Below are 17,909 nucleotides of genomic sequence, written 5' to 3'. Positions count from 1 at the left end.
ATGGACTTTGAGTTTGTATTTCTTCAGTTCCTGTTTACCTTGTTAAGTTTCCCGCATTTCCGTTACTATGATCACCATCATTATGAGTTCATTTATATCAGCTGTGTATCCTTCATTATCTTGTTTGTGCTTGCTTTTAAGTTGCACCCTTTCCCTCACTCTTTGTCCGATCATCGTTATACTAGTGTGTTTGCATTGCCTGTCTTTTTGGATTTTCATTAAACTTTGGATGTATTGGAACCAAATTCTTCTGCCTTTGCCTGCATTCCTGCAAGCACTGTGACAAATAATAATGTTGAAAAAAGTTGCGTTGGTTAATATTTTTGTGGAAACCATGATACATTTTTGTCAGGATTCTTTGATAAGTATTATTTAGAAAGTTCAAAAGAACTAGATTTCTAGGCTACAAAAGAACGCAATTTATTTGAAATATAAATCTTTTGTAACATTATAAATGTCTTGTGATTAATTTAAGGTTCTTATTAATTTAAAAGTATTCATTAAAAAAATGTATCTTATTGACCGCAAACTTTTGACCATTAGAGTAAATATGTTTTGTAATATTATTTATAATTGTAATTATTTATAATTGGAAATGTTGTTTGATAACAAATCATCTACATATAATATAGAAATTTCAAGTTGCTTTAAAACAGAAATGTTGCTCCTCTCCAAAAGTATACAATTATGACCCCAAAAATACATGAATGCATATCTGGATCCACGCTCCTGGAATGAACTTAGTCGTTGGTGGGCGAAAGTTACAAAGCTATTTTTGGTCAGGCCTGAGAATTGCAAGGGTAAAGAGCAGGACGGTGCTTAAGCATTAGATTGGGCCCTTGTTGGGTAAATACTGCCATAGGAACACATCTGGAAATGATTAACCTAATGCCTACTTTTGAAGCCATCTCTTTCAAGGCTTATTTACCATTCTCTATTGGACGTTACTCTTTCTCAGACTGCTTACCGGTTTAGGCACTGGATCCGACAGGGTGAATTCAAACTTGTGGAGGATGAGGGCAACAAACATATGCAGTTCCATAACGGCGTACCACCTGATGACACAATAAACAACAAGTGGTTCATTTTTTTTTTTTTTTTTCATATGCTGTTTCTCATTAAGAACATTTTCTAGAAGCAAACTCATCACTCTGAAGTGCTCATCACTTCCCAAGCTGGCTTGAGTAGCATGTGTATTAGTATTCTGATGGAATATTGCATGCTGTCTAGCTGCCACCCTCCCTCGAGTGCTACTGAATACTGGGAAAACTGTGATTGAAATTGCAGGTAGAAAAGCAAAATGTGAATGAATGTCTCGTATTGCGTTCAAATTCCGGGTGCATTCATAGCCACAGTGGCCTTGTTTGGCGGATGGGGGGAGAGGAATATCAGATGCAGCGAAGTGCAAGAATTGATGATAGTTCCTGGGTGAGACAGAGAAAGGAATAATGGTAGGCAATAAAGGGAGGGCAGGAGATGCAAGTCATGATTCTTGAAATAATCAGCCCAAATAACCTTGAGGGCCGTGACTCATTCAGGGGCACTGTGTTAGTGACGCAAGTAGCCAATCTCCTAAAATGATCAAAATCAAATCATATTGAGTGAGGAAAATGAAATACGTGGGTGTGCCACATTCAGTGTACTAATTTATGGCCACGTCCAGCTGAGGGATCTATACAAGCCTGAGAGCCGCCTTATGACAATGTGACATTTGAATGCAGGAAGTTGGTAAGCATAGATTGACTCAGTGGCATTCAAAATGATTCCAGAGAGAATGTGATAGTGGTGTTAAATGGTGCTATGCAGTGTTGGGGGTAATGTAACACGAGTTACGTAATTAGATACTTTTTCCAAGTAGTAAATAATGCATTACTTTAAAATGTACATCAAAATATGTTTTTCAAATAAGTAAATTACTTTTTCCCATTTATTGACTGACACCTCTCCTGTCCCCATGTTGAGAGAAATCGGGAGTGAGGTGTTGTGTGCGCTGTGTACACATGATGGTTATTGTAGTTAAAGGGTTAGTTCACCCAAAAATGAAAATTCTGTCATTAATTACTCACCCTCATGTCGTTGGACACCCGTAAGACCTCCGTTCATATTCGGAACACAAATGAAGATATTTTAGTTGAAAGCTGATGGCTGAGAAAGGCTTCACACAGGCCTCCATTGGCATTCAGTACATTGACACTTCCAAGATCCATGAAAGGCACTTAAAACGTCGTTACAAAGTCTATCTCACCACAGTGGCTCTACAATAATCATACAATGCGACGACAATAGTTTTTGTGCGCAAAAAAAAATCAAAATAACACCTTTATCCAACTTGTTCTCGACTTCCGTGTATGCCTCCACGACGCATGCGCGAGAATATGACGCAGATCCGGCGTTCGGACATATGACCCAGAAGCGATTTGTTTACGAGCAGAGGAAGACGCGCGTGACTAAGCTGTTGGATTCTACATTGATCGTGCTTTAGGTCTCGGCGTAGTGCTCAAAATGGGGCTTAAGTGTGTATTTCATCGATTCCCGAACACCGGCGCTACGTCATATTCTCGCGCATGCGTCGTGGAGGCGCACACGGAAGACAAGAACAAGTTGGATAAAGGTGTTATTTTGATTTTTTTTTGCGCACAAAAACTATTGTCGTCGCATTGTATGATTATTGTAGAGCCACTGTGGTGAGATAGACTTTGTAACGACGTTTTAAGTGCCTTTCATGGATCTTGGAAGTGTCAATGTACTGAATGCCAATGGAGGCCTGTGTGAAGCCTTTCTCAGCCATCAGCTTTCAACTAAAATATCTTCATTTGTGTTCCGAATATGAACGGAGGTCTTACGGGTGTCCAACGACATGAGGGTGAGTAATTAATGACAGAATTTTCATTTTTGGGTGAACTAACCCTTTAAATGTGAGCATGCATTAACTGTACTCATCTCACTTGCACAAAAACAGATTCACTATTCCTCAAAATTAATAAAAAAAAGTGACATCTCTAGAAATTAGGTTAGCCCCTTCCCTGACCACTTTTAAGTCTCTTCTAAAAATGCACTTGTTCTCCATACCTTATAATTAATTTTCTTTATAGTTTGTGTCATGCTTTTATGTTTTAATGTCTTTATCTTGCTTTCTTTGGTTTTATTCTGTATATTCATTTAGTTTTGTTTAAATTGGGGTCTGACTTTGTTTTACTGTGTTTGTGTTTATTGCTTATATTGTTCTTTAGTCTGATCCATTGTACAGCACTTTGGTCAGTCGTGCGGCTATTTTATAAGTGCTATATAAATAGACCGAACTTGAACTTAAAATGCAAACTCAGAATATTATGCAAACCGGCAATAATTAAATATGTTAAATAACACAACTACACTTTATGTATTTAATCTCACTTTATTAACCAATGTCTTTGCTGTTGACCTTCGATGATCTAACCAATAAGCAAAAATTACTTTAAATAAACATCTCATTTTAGATTATCTTTTTTTGTTTATATTGCCCCCTAAACCCTCAATCACTATTCCTTGCTTTAGTCCACTAATACAGTTCACTTAAAGGTGCACTATATAACTTTTCCATCCACAGTCTGTTCAAAACAAAGGCTTGGTTTGATGACGCCAAGTTTGAGCGGAGAATCATGGGACGTTATCTTCACCTCACAGCTGGTGGAAAAGAATCGGGATATGACTTGGGCAGAAATCATGTTCATGGATGCGATTATTAACGTTACTGTAGTATTGTTACATGTATGCCCTGTCTGCCGTGTTCATTGTGTTTTTAGTTCAGTCCCTGTGACCTAGTTTCTCCCCAGTCTGTCTAATTACTTATTTCTATCACCTGTGTCCTGTTAATCACCTTGTTTGCCCTGTGTATTTAGTCTTCAGTTCTCCCTCAGTGTTTGTCTGTGTTTGTTATTGTATTCCTGTGTTATTGGAGTGTTTCCTGAAATGATGTCATTAAAAGCTCCCGTTCTAAGTTCTTCTTCGTCTTTGTGAGCTTCGAACACCAGAGATTTGTAACAGAAACACCGACCTTAACCGAAATAATGGAGATTGCCTCCATTAATGTAGCCCCTATGGGGAATCTTCTCGGGACCTTAGGGGCTATAATTTTTATTTTCCAGAGCGGCAGATACATGGAGGAGTATGTGGAGGAGTTTCTGGGTGTCTGCCATCGTGCCACCTGCAGCGACATCTCGCTCATGGAGGGGTTCTGGTTCGGACTCGACGACGAGAGCCAGTTGGTGAGAGTATATTAATGTTGCCTTATGGGTGGAAGGATCATCTTTCGTAGTGGGTCCAGCGTCCAGCCCTACTTACCATTCTTCACCGTCCCAGAGCTAGACCCAGTGCCCACACCCACTGCAGAGAGGGCCACGCCCAAGCCCTCGACTCCAGCCAAAAGGGCTACCGCCACCGTTCCAGAGCCCAAGCCTGTAGTAGATGACTGGCCAATCAACTTCCGGAACGAGCCCGTTTCAACCTTCCAAGTGCCAGTCCCAAGTCTCCTGGATTCTGCTCCAGACTCACCTGTGACCACTCCGTGTCTGCTGGATTCCGCTTTAGACTCACCTGTGACCGCTTCGTGTCTAAAGCTCCCGTTCTAAGTTCTTCTTTGTCTTCGTGAGCTTCGAACACCAGAGATTTGTAACAAGTATGAAGCAGAGCAGGGCCGAGTGTTGTGGAGCTGAGCAAGGCCGCTGGGGCGATTGTTAATAAGATGAAGGCAACACACGCCTCGTGAGCATCGGGACTTTTATTATGACACAATTTTCCGGTCATGAGTATGAGGTAATGCAGCTCTGATTTTCATAATAGGCCCTGTCCCAAATGGCACCCTAAACCCTCACGGTCTTCCTCTGAGTCCGCACTTTCACAACGTGATGCCGCTTTGACTGCCGGGTAGAAGTCCTCTGCGTAGCTCGCGAATTTGCGGGCTCAGCTGAAGTGCGCATCGAGGGCGCATAGCAGCCGCAAAGGGGGTGCTCACAAGCACCCTTCTTTAAGCTTAAATGACGAATAGGACACCCTACATTCTTGTGGACTTAACAGACACGCGCACAGCGGCCATTGTAAGTCCACAAGACCGAAAGTGCACATGAAGTGTGTCATTTGGGACAGGGCTTTAGATACATCTGAGTGTGTTGAAAGTGAAGTTATGACATTACTCTCTGCGTTCGTTTGGCGGCTGCTATGACACTTGTTGTAAAGCGTTTCGCAAAATAAAACGCAGAAATGACGCAATCGTCATATCGTCAATCGTCTTGTTTCTATGCCTGGAAACATTTGGGATATTGTAAGTACTCAACTGAACAAAATATATAAGGAGTAAATGAAAACAAGTGAGTGAATTCGGACAGCCGGTGTGCACTGTGGTTTCAGACACCATTACAAATGGCTGTCCCCTCAAATAATGCCCTATTTGAGGGTATAGTGGGCGATTTCAGATTCAACCAAAGTGTTGAACTCTCTTCTCCTGCGTCCTATTCTTCTGCAATCCAGGATGGCAGCACAACTAAAAGGGTTGTTTGAGCTGCACCCTCTACGGTACAGGCGTGAATTTGCATTTCCTTTAGGCTTTTTCATTTAACTTTTGGTGTATAATTCATGATTTCATTTAAATTTATTTTTATCTTTTATTTATTTTATTTGTATTATTAGCTCCCAATCTTATTATTAGCTCCCATCTCCCGTCCTCTCTATATTACTCAACCACCTCTCTGACTTTTTCTATAATTTGTTTCTCCATCTCATATTCCCAGACTAATAATCATAAATGCATCTGTTCTGGAGGGTCTCGAAAGGTCACTGATCTGTGCCTATGCTTTTGATCTCCCTGTGCAGCTGGGAAAGTTCTTTCCGTCTTTATACAGCTCTATTAACGTCATACTGACCCCGGCCACACACTCCCCATGGCCTTGATGATGTCATCAGCAGGGGCCCAAAGGGCTGGGACATTAGGGCCAAGAATGCTTAGTACAACATGAAAGCAGTGCCATGGATTTATATCAACATGGCACTATACCAGGAATGGGGCCATAGAGCACACTATCAATAATGCAGCTCCATGATTTACAAGCATCACCTGTAAATCGAATCACACCCTGGCAAAGTTCTTGGTGGTAACACGCTATGAACTTTTCGTGCCAGCCTTGGTGTAAATAACCCAAGGGAACTGACATTCTCAGCAATAGAGCCAGAGGGGAAAAGATGGGCTGGTGCAGCTGAGTGGCCCTGCTACAGGCTTAAGACTGACTGACCAAACCTTGCTAGAAGTCAAAAACAGCCACCGACTCATCTTCTGGCTTAAAAAGTTATTTTTTTTTTTTTTTATATATAATTTTTTTTTAATTATGTTTGAAAACTGCAATACACACTGATCAAGCATAACATTGTGACAGGTGAAGTGAATAACACTGATTATCTCTTCATCACGGCACCTGTTAGTGAGTGGGATATATTAGGCAGAAAGTGAACATTTTGTCCTCAAAGTTGATGTGTTAGAAGCAGGAAAAATGGGCAAGCGTAAGGATTTGAGCGAGTTTGACAAGGGCCAAATTGTGATGGCTAGACGACTGGGTCAGAGCATCTCCAAAACTGCAGCTCGTAAGGCGTGTTCCTGGTCTGCAGTGGTCAGTTTCTATCAAAATTGGTCCAATGAAGGAACAGTGGTCAACCGGCGACAGGCTCATGGGCGGCCAAGGCTCATTGATGCACGTGGGGATCGAAGGCTGGCCCGTGTGGTCCGATCAAACAGACAAGCTACTGTAGCTCAAATTGCACAAGAAGTTAAGGCTGGTTCTGATAGAAAGGTGTCAGAATACACAGCGCATCGCAGTTTGTTGTGTATGGGGCTGCATAAGACCACTCAGGGTGCCCATGCTAACCCCTGTCCACCGCCAAAAGCGACAACAGTGGGCACGTGAGCATCAGAACTGGATCACGGAGCAATGGAAGTAGATGGGCTGGTCTGATGAATCACATTTTCTTTTACATCACATGGATGACCGTGTGCGTAGCTTACCTGGGGAACACATGGCACTAGGATGCACTATGGGAAGAAGGAAAGCCAGCGGAGGCAGTGTGATGCTTTGGGAAATGTGTTCTGCTAGGAACCCTTGGGTCCTGCCATTCATGTTGATGTTACTTTGACATGTACCCTTTCATGGAAACAGTATTCCCTGGTGGCTGTGGCCTCTTTCAACAGGATAATGTGCCCTGCCACAAAGCAAAAATGGTTCAGGAATGGTTTGAGGAGTTGACTTGGCCTCCAAATTCCCCAGATCTCAATCCAATCGAGCATCTGTGGGATGTGCTGAACAAACAAGACCGATCCATGGAGGCCCCACATCGCAACTTACAGGACTTAAAGAATCTGCTGCTAACAACAGAGGTCTAGTGGAGTCTATGCCTCGATGGGTCAGGGCTGTTTTGGCAGCAAAAGGGGGACCAACACAATATTAGGAAGGTGGTCATAATAGTATGCCTGATCAGTATATATATATATATATATACCAGTTTTAAAACATGATACAATTCTTATATAAATGAATGGTACCTGTAAAAATCGTAATGCTCAAAATGGAGAATGTAGTCCTGCTTACAGTTAAAAGAGCCAATAACTTTTGTCATAGAAACATCACCTGTTTGTTTATTCACAAGAGCGTTAAAGATGCAATAAGTGATTTCTGAGAAACACTGTTAAAAGTGGATCGGACCGATCAGGGGGAGGAGAGAGAGATTTGAAGAAAGACAGTCGAAAGAGAGATGGCTGAGAGACATCGCAAAAGAGAAAAGGCTAGAGGAATATGACTGGAAAAAGAAGGGTTATGATCAGCGCTGGAGAGACCATTAAACAGGAAGGCCTGAAAATGGTCACCAACGTTGCCTTGTTTCTGCTCCATACATGAGTGTTATTGGTTTTGTTATGTTTCACAGAACCAAGATTTGCTGTTGTTGTAATGATAGATATAATAACAGGATAATTATAACAGTTTTGAGTGTCATTGTCTGGAGCTGGTGACGTGCTGCTGGTGACTAACAACCGACTCTTGCTTGTATATTGTGACGAAGAGGCGGAAGCGTTCGGATCCATTTGCAGTAATTTATTAACACAGGTAAGCTAGCAGAGATAGGCAGTCATAAAGATCAAACAAAAGCACACATGAAAGGTAATCCAGGAAGCGTAAATCAAACAAGCATAAGCTAGAGGCAGAGTATAGGTAAATCAAGACTTCACAAATGAACAATGAGCAGAGCAGTCCAGATAAAGGTGAGCTAAGGGTCCACAGGTGATAATGATGCAATGATAATGAGCAGAGGAGGAAGGAGGGGAATTGCAGTTCTAATACGCAGGAGAGAGGGATCTGGTGAAACCAGGAGGAGGCGTTGTAGAGCGTTCCGTGACAGAGCCCCTCCCCTGCGAGCGGCTCCGGAAGCGAGGACCTGGCCGACGGCGGGGTCTACCACGGGGTCTTGGAGCTGGTCGGTCTGGGTGGTCTCGGTGAAAAGCAACAGTTAATGTGGGATCCAGGATATCCTGAGACCTGACCCAGGAGCGTTCCTCGGGACCATACCCCTCCCAGTCGATAAGGTATTGCAACACCCCGCCGTGACGCCTGGAGTTCAGGATCTCTCGCACCCGGAAAGCCTCCGGACCGTTCACCTCAATGGGAGGAATCTGCACAGGAGCGCCCTCCTCCCGGCTCCTCTCTCTCCTGGGGGTGACAGCGGGTCTGAAAAGGGACACATGAAATGTGGGTGAGATCTTGTAATGAGCAGGGAGTTCCAAACGAAAAGAAACAGGAGTTATCTGACGAAGGATCTTGAATGGTCCGACGAAACGAGGAGAAAGTTTCTTGCACGGGAGCTTGAGCCGGAGATCTCGTGCAGAGAGCCACACCCACTGACCGGGTCGATACCGTGGACCCTCACGCCTCCTCCGATCTGCCTGATGCTGAAAACGGCGTATGGCACGCTGCAAGTGAACGTGAGCAGCATCCCAGGTGGCCTCGCTGCGCCGGAGCCACGCATCTACTGCTGGGAGGTCGGATGGCTCCCCAGCCCACGGGAAGAGGGGAGGCTGGAATCCTAGAACACATTGAAAAGGGGTTAGACCAGTGGCAGGCTTTAACAAAGAATTCTGGGCATACTCCGCCCAGGCCAGGAAGCGACTCCAGTCCTGCTGATTCTGGTGGCAGTAAGTTCTCAGAAATCGAATCAAATCCTGGTTTAGACGTTCAACCTGCCCGTTGGCCTGAGGATGGTAACCAGAAGTTAAACTGACATTGATATTGAGTTTGCAGCACAACTCTCTCCAGACACGGGAGGTAAACTGAGGACCGCGGTCAGAGACAATGTCCTCAGGCAGACCAAAGAGACGGAACACCTGGTTGAGAAGAGCCTCGGCTGTCTGTAAGGCTGTGGGCAGACCAGTCAAAGGTATAAAACGACAGGACTTAGAGAAGCGATCCACCACGGAGAGAATAGTAGTAAACCCCTGGGAAGGAGGTAGATCAGTAACAAAATCCACTGCGATGTGCGACCAGGGACGCTGTGGTACTGGCAGAGGTTGTAACAATCCAGCTGGTTTGAGATGAGAGGATTTCACAGTATTACAAACAGAGCATTGATGAATAAACTTTATGACATCAGACTGGAGTGAAGCCCACCAAAAGCGATTGGAAACTAACTGTATGGTAGCCGCGATACCCGGATGACCAGCGCTGGGGGTGCAGTGAACCCACTGAAGCACACGGTGGCGGAACCCGGGCGGAACAAAGAGACGGTCAACGGGACATTCTGGCGGAGCGGGATGATTACTTAGGGATGCGGTGATTTCAGTGATAATGTCCCATTGAACAGGGGCCACGATGAGAGTAGTGGGAATAATGGGTTCAGGCTTAGATTCCTCACAAGGACCGTCAAACTGTCGGGACAGGGCGTCAGCTTTGCCATTCTGAGAGCCCGGCCTGTAGGTGATCTTAAAGTCAAATCTTGAGAAAAACAGAGACCAACGAGCCTGGCGAGCATTTAAGCGCTTAGCTGACCTGATATACTCTAGATTTCTGTGATCAGTGAGTACCGTAAAAGGCTGATGAGCTCCCTCCAGCCAGTGCCTCCACTCCTCAAAGGCGGTCTTCATGGCCAGAAGTTCGCGATCACCCACGTCATAGTTGCGTTCTGCGGAGTTGAGTTTGCGAGAAAAAAAGGCACATGGAAACATTTTCGCAGGCTTACCACACCGCTGCGACAGGACAGCCCCCACTCCTGTGTTAGACGCATCCACCTCAATGATAAACTCCCTCTCAGGATCCGGGTGACGGAGGATAGGGGCAGAAGTGAATCTCTCCTTGAGCTGATCAAAGGCCGCGGTACAATCCGCTGTCCACTTAAAATGTCTCCCCCCTCCTCGAAGCAAAGATGTGAGCGGAGCTACAATTACACTGAAATTGCGGATAAATCTGCGGTAAAAATTGGCAAAGCCCAGAAAGCGCTGCAGCTCCTTAACAGAGGACGGTTGGGGCCAATTTACCACGGCTTTGACCTTGCTGTCATCCATCAGAACTCCGTCCGCACTGATGATATAGCCCAGAAAGGAGATACGTGTCTGGTGAAACTCACACTTGGAGAGCTTGGCATAGAGCTGGTTATCAATCAGGCGCGTGAGGACCGCACGAACATCCTGGACATGCTCCTCAAGGGAATCAGAAAAAATCAAAATGTCATCAATATAGACAATAATTCTCTGCTGTAACATGTCTCTGAAAACTTCATTTACAAAAGCTTGAAAAACTGAAGGACTGTTAGACAGGCCGAACGGCATTACCCGATATTCATAGTGCCCGGATGTAGTAGAGAACGCAGTTTTCCACTCGTCACCACTCCGTATGCGAATCAGGTTGTATGCGTTCCTTAAGTCCAGCTTGGTAAAGTAGCGGGCAGTACGGAGCATCTCCAGGGCTGCAGGAACTAACGGGAGAGGATAGCGATATTTCACTGTCACTTCATTAAGACCACGATAGTCAATACACGGCCGAAGACCCCCATCCTTCTTCTTGACAAAAAAGAATCCGGCGGAAGCCGGAGATGTAGAGGTAGTGATGAAACCTTTAGCCAGCTGTTCGTCAATGTACGCTCTCATGGTCTCTGTTTCAGGTTGTGACAATGGGTAAACTCTTCCGCGTGGAGGTACAGCTCCAGGCAAAAGCTCAATAGCACAGTCGCCAGCACGGTGAGCAGGAAGATGAGAAGCCTCAGTTTCGCTGAAAGCCAGAGCTAAGTCGTGGTATTCGGGGGGAATTCTCTGAAAATCCACTCCCTTAAGGGAAGCGCTGTGGTGTTCAGTACCTTGGACAACGACCATGCAGTTGATCTGACAGAATGCGGACCACCGGGATATCCTCCCGTCAGACCAGGAAATTTGGGGGTTATGTTTCTCCAGCCACGGAAGCCCCAAGATTATGGGATGCATGGGCGAGTGAATAGTGAATAACTGGATGGTCTCAGAATGCTGTGTCCCGACGTTGAGCATGAGGGGTTGCGTGGTGTATTGCACCTCTCCTGACCCCAGGGGGCGACCATCTAGCGCTTCCACGGTTACACCAGGCTCACATGCGAGGAGAGAAACACAATGAGTTTTGGCGAATGCAAGATCGATGAAGTTTCCAGCAGCACCAGAATCAATCAAGGCTTTCACGTTTAGAGTTTGTCCGTTAAACTTCAAAGAACTCTCCACATAAAATAATTTAGAAGAGGGATTAGAACTCACCGCCGTAGAATTCTTGAGCGCTGGATTAACCGGACATGTGGCCCTCAGATGTCCCGCCTCTCCGCAATACATGCAGAGATGGTTTCGGCGTCTCCTCTCCCGCTCCGCCGTAGAGAGGCGTGTGTAACCAATCTGCATGGGCTCCAACTCCGCGTTGGGGAGAGCACACTCGAAGAAACTGGACCTGAGAGGTGTGCGTCGGGAGCGAATCAAGTTGTCGAGGCGGATAGCGAGCTCCATGATCTGATTCAAGGATTTACCGTCGTCGCGGCATGCCAGCTCTCCCTGGAGATCCGGGTTCAATCCCTTGCGATACAGGAGCTTTAGAGGTTCCTCCTCCCATCCAGTTTGAGCTGCCAGGGTCCGAAACGAGAGTGTGTAGTCTGCTGCGGTAGAATCTCCCTGGCGTAACGTGAGCAGTAGTTCTCCTGGATCCTTTCCTCCCGCTGAATGTTCAAACACCTCTCTAAATTGGGTTAAAAACTCATCATAAGAGGGGAAAGAGAGCTGACCTCCATACCAGAGTGCAGTCGCCCATTCCAGAGCCCGGCCGGTGAGTAGGGAACATATGAAGGAAACACGGCTCGCATCAGTGGAATAGGACTGTGTCTGCTGGTCAAAATACAAGCTGCACTGCAACAAAAATCCCTTACAGGCAGAAGGTGAGCCATCAAATTTCTCGGGAAGGGATAATTTTGGGTGGTTTGAATTGTTACTCACGACGGGTGGAACGGCAGCAGGTGCGGTTGGATTCGGAACTTGATTGTCAGCCGCGCTCGGCGGGGTTAGAGCTCGGACAGATCTCACGAGCTCCTCGGTGAGAGCTGTTAATTTTACCAGCTGTTGCTGATGGGTGATCAGCACCTCGGCTTGAGAGGATACCTCGGAGGCCAGTCGAAGGAAATCTGCTGGATCCTGTTTTGGTGAAGTCTTCTGTGACGAAGAGGCGGAAGCGTTCGGATCCATTTGCAGTAATTTATTAACACAGGTAAGCTAGCAGAGATAGGCAGTCATAAAGATCAAACAAAAGCACACATGAAAGGTAATCCAGGAAGCGTAAATCAAACAAGCATAAGCTAGAGGCAGAGTATAGGTAAATCAAGACTTCACAAATGAACAATGAGCAGAGCAGTCCAGATAAAGGTGAGCTAAGGGTCCACAGGTGATAATGATGCAATGATAATGAGCAGAGGAGGAAGGAGGGGAATTGCAGTTCTAATACGCAGGAGAGAGGGATCTGGTGAAACCAGGAGGAGGCGTTGTAGAGCGTTCCGTGACATATATACTGTACTGTATACAGTATGTTAATTGTTTGTTCTTCTTTGTTGTTCATTTGTCATCTTTGCGCTATTTTTTTCGCATTGCATTGTTTTTGCACTGTTTCAGCTTTGACAAAGAGACATCCACTCTTTCATTGCATGTTGTGCATTTTGTAGGCGGAGCAATGAAGGGAGGGGGGGTGTTTGTTTGGGTTGATTTCAACAGTGTTTTTCAGAAAACGCTTACTGTACCTTTAACTGGAAAACAAACGTTTTTTGCATGATTTAAGATAGAGAAGCTTTTAATTGGTATGATACCATTGTACCATTTTATTGCTAAATAAAATTGTATTGCTTACTTAAATGTAATCTTAATATTTCTATAGATTTCAGTCTTTCCTCATTCAAGTAAAATGAAGCTGTAAGTGTTTGACTGGAAAGGAACTAAAATACAGCCAGATGTTCATGGTATGAAAGCCCTAACATCTCTGAACTGACTTCATGAATGATGCAACAAGTTCAGTCGTGTCATATGTGCAAACATCAGTGAAATTTAAGACAAAGACCAGCTGTCAAAGGAAAAATAAACTATGATCAACACATAAGAGGATGCACTACAATAAAATATACATTTAAAAATAAATACATTTGGTAAATAAAAATAAGCAAGATTCTTGAAATATAAAACTTTTTATGGAATTGTTTCCCAGCATGCAGTGGCATGATTAAATCTCCAAGTCAGATTTGACTGTTTATTGTGTTCCCTTTCAAAAGCTACACTCAATGCTGCATAAGCTTATGCAAATGGGAAATGTCTTTGACATAACCAGCTGTGAAAATAGTGTGAAAACACGTCAATGAAATTGACCCGGAGGTATTTATAGCCTCGGACGGTGACGTCATAGGCGCACCTGCTGCACGAGGCTATAAATAGATGAGCTTCAGCTGGAGCAAACCAGGTCTTTTTGTTTTCAGACCAACTCTGTGTTATGGTGTGTTACAAAGTCTCTGGAAAAAAAAAAAAAAATCTCTCTCTCTTTCAAGACTCAACTTGAGATCTTTAGGAGTTAGTTTTCAACATGGCAGTGTGCAGATTTTTCTCTCCCTCTCATCTCTGTTACAAAGAAACATTAGTGGAAAGAGTTCTAGTTAAATCTAATCAGTTGGAAACGAGTCATCAGAGTAAAACGCTGTATATCCATGTTCTATTTCAAATAGAACTGGATGTGCACGTTTATTGCTGTGTGTGTTTGGGGAAGAGCATGCGGTCGCTGCATTGAGTCAGACGAGTGCGAGCATTGCAAGCCTTTACAGTTAGAATGCTTTATGCTCGTCTGGGCTACTTTCAGTCCGCACCAGTTTTCAGAGCTCTCGAATGGGTTTGTTGACGAGCAAGAGACGGGTCCGTCCCTTTCGCTTGCTCGCTCACCAAATGCATGTTCCCCGCGTGATCCCGAAGCGCGCTCCGGCGTTTCTTCGGCTCGCGCGGAGAATGATGATGAATCTCTGGGTCCGCGGACCTCGAGCAGCCGCCTGCGATCGTTCCTCACATGATGGTGAATCCATACGAGGAATTTATCGAGGTGGTTGTTCGCGCGGTGGCCAGGGCAGTTTGTCTGGTACCGTGAATGAGAGATCCCCGAACGCAGTGAGCTTGAGGTTTCTGTCTAGAAAGCATTTACTTCACGTGTTTTTGTACCCTTGACTTCGACATTTTCGACTATCGTGGGTGCGAAATCGCGTGGATATGTGAGAATACCCCAGGTGGGAGACGCTCACGAGCCATCTCTCGCCTGGGTCTGCATTTTCATTAAAGAGACATACCTCCCCACAAAGCCATGTAGAAAATAAACGTCGGCTGTCATGGGCAAAGCTTAGGCTATATGAATTATATATTGTATATTATTTTATATGGAATATATATATATAATATATTATTTTATATGGAATATATATTGTATATGATTTATATAAGAATAATAAATATAAAGGGACAGGCTGGTGCTGCGCTGCACACTATGGCTGTCTTGCAGGCATATCAGGCTGACCTTCTGAAGGATTTGAGTGGTTCAATTGGTGACTCAGTTAACTCTGTAGTGGCCAGATTTAAAGGAGTGGAAGAAACATGAAGTGTTCACTCAGTTTCTTCCTCAATGCACTCAAGGGGAGGGGCTATCAGCCACACAACCTCTCTTCAGTCCTTCAAGATTTAGGGGGGTAATAAGCAGAGTGTGGCGAGTCGCGCTCTCCCTCGTAAAGACTGGAGACCGGCTCGTCATCCTCAACAACCTCCCAGGGTAGACCTCGGGACTGTCATCAATATAAGAAGTCCGGTGGTCTGGTGCCCAGTCTGCCCCCACGGGACAGGGCGTGTCAAACATTTGCTCGCCCCACCCCGTTATCCTCAAAACTACTCCATCCCCGCCGCCTCTGGTGATTCGGGGGGGGCAGTGGTTTCCAGTGAAATGTTAGACGTTCAGTGTTTAAATCCTGCTATCATCCAGGACATAGAACGTCTAACATCCCCTCAACAGGAAGTGTTAAAATTGTCACTCTCAGAGTCTCAGGCAGCGTGTGAACTTCTGCCAGGCGTTTCTGCATGGGTGTTAAGCACGGTAAAAATTAGTAAACTAATTTATTTGTCATCCTCCTTGTTTGAACGGCGTGGTCTCCACTTCCGTGAAGGCGGAGTTGGCGTTCGTACTGTCACAAGTGACAGCAGTTACTTCCTGGTCCCCAGTAGGGTGGGGGGGGTGTCCAATCTCAGATCTTCGAGTCTTAAAACGTGAAGCAGTTAAAGTACTCAAGGTCAAGATGTTACAGTGAAGGCGGTCGTGTCGCATATTCAACATTGTGATTGGATTCGGCACGATTGATCCGAAGGACGCATGTATTCGCATATAAAGTCTGCCACAACACAGGAAGTTCCTGAGGTTCGCTCTATTGGGGGCAAAAGCTTACCAATTTCGGGTCTTCCATTTGGCTAGCCTTGTAACCGCACGTATACAAAATGTATGGATGTATTACCGGCTCCATTGGGATTCCGGGGCATTCAAATTTTGAATTACAAAGGCGATTGCTTAAATTAGCACAATCACATGAGATGGTGCTTCAACACAGTGTGTTGGCTCATCTAGTTTCTCTAGGGTTGAGACTCAATACCAAGAAAAGTGTTCTTTCTCCTGCCCAGAGAACGACTTATCTAGGGTTTGTTCGGTTTTTGGTCACAAGCTGGACACAATGGTTTCCCGCTTGAATCAAGACCATTCAGTATTCCCTGAGCAAAGTCAGGCTAGACCAAGATCTTACTGATCATCAGCACCAGAGTGTTAGGTCTAATGGCATCAGCATCCACGGGTTTCCCTTTGGGGTTGTTGCACATAAGACCGTTTCAGTTGTGGCTCAAAGCCAGAGGACTTAGGGCCAATCCTCAGGCAAATAAAGTGGCGCGCCATGTGGCTTCGTACACTAACTATGTGGTTCAGACCCCAGTTTTTGCCTTGGGTCCCACTCTAGGCGTACCTTGTCGTCGCAAGTTGCTAACGACGGACGCTTCCCTGACGGGCTGGGGTGCGGCCTTAAGTGGTCGTCCAGCCCAACGGGAATGGGAGGGTCATCAACTCAGTTGGCACATCAACTGCCTCGAGTTGACGTCTGTATTTCTGGCCCTGAAATACTTTCTCCCCCAATTGAGGGGCTGTCATGTCCTAGTGCGGGTGGACAGTACCGCTAAATATCTCGTATATAATCACCAGGGGGGTCTGTGCTCACGCTATCAGAATAGCGAGACAGATTTTTCTCTGGGCTCAGAACAAGTTCCTGTCACTCGAGCAGTGTACATTCAAGGGGCGGTTGAATGTGGGAGCAGATTTACTGTCCAGACAGAGCTACAGATGGGGGGGTGGAAACTCCACCCAGAAGTAGTCAAGCAGATCTGGATCAGATTTTACAGAGCTGACCACAGGAAGTGGACCTCTTCGCCTCTTCTCAGACAGCGCAATGTCCCTGCTTCACTCTGTCACCCAGCCCCGCTGGGTCTGGATGTGATGGTTCATACATGGCCCAAAATGTGTCTGTATGCCCTCCTTCCAGTCGCTCTGCTCCTGGGAGTTCTAGCCGGGGTTCGCCAACAAGGGTCTTGCTTCTTATCGATAGCGCTGCGTTGGTCGAACAGGGTTTGGTTCTCGGAGATAGTGTCTCTCCTCAACGGCTCGCCTTGGGCGATTCCGGCGAGGAGGGACCTTCTGTCTCAGGCAGAGGGCACAATATTCCATTCCAGGCCCGACCTGTGGAACCTTCATGTTTGGCCCCTGAAGGGCACCAACTGAGGGACACGGGGCTTTCGCCTGCAGTTATTGAGACCATCCTAAGTGCTAGAGCTTCCTCCACTCGGAAAGTTTATGCTAATAAATGGGGTGTCTTTGAAAGGTGGTGTACGACACAATGTAGATTCAGTCAACTGCCAGGTAACTTCAGTTCTGGATTTTCTGCAAGAAAAGTTGTCATCAGGCACCTGCCCCTCCACTCTCAGGGTTCATGTGGCCGCTCTTTCGGCTTGCCACGCCTTGGTGGATGGGGTGCCGCTTGGGAGACATCCTCTACTCGCTCGCTTCATTCGTGGGGTAGGCGGTTGAGGCCACCTGTTAGAACCAAGATCCCTTCATGGGACTTAGCTTTAGTCCTCGAGGGTCTGGTTGAGACCCCCTTTGAAACATTAGCTTGCCCCTCCACTCTCAGGGTTTATGTGGCCGCTCTTTTGGCTTGCCATGCCCTGGTGGATGGGGTGCCGCTTGGGAGGCATCTTCTGCCTGCTCACTTTGTTGTGCCAGGCAGTTGTGGCCTCCATTAAGAGCCAAGATCCCTTCATGGGACTTAGTTTT

General features: G+C 45.7%; 1 protein-coding gene across 3 annotated transcripts in view; it reads right to left on the bottom strand.

Annotated features, from left to right (window-relative positions):
- The window catches only part of cyp39a1 (cytochrome P450, family 39, subfamily A, polypeptide 1), a 39,395-nt gene that overhangs the window by 6,133 nt on the left and 15,353 nt on the right, over window positions 1–17,909 (bottom strand). For all 3 annotated transcript variants that reach the window (XM_079831076.1, XM_079831078.1, XM_079831077.1), the window contains one exon: window positions 968–1,055. In XM_079831076.1, coding sequence (XP_079687202.1) covers window positions 968–1,055 — 88 coding nt within the window. The remainder of the gene's footprint in view (window positions 1–967; window positions 1,056–17,909) is intronic.

Source organism: Gobio gobio (genome assembly GCF_949357685.1).
Source record: "Gobio gobio genome assembly, chromosome: 12".
NCBI lineage: Eukaryota > Metazoa > Chordata > Actinopteri > Cypriniformes > Gobionidae > Gobio > Gobio gobio.
This window is presented reverse-complemented; position numbering and strand designations above follow the sequence as displayed.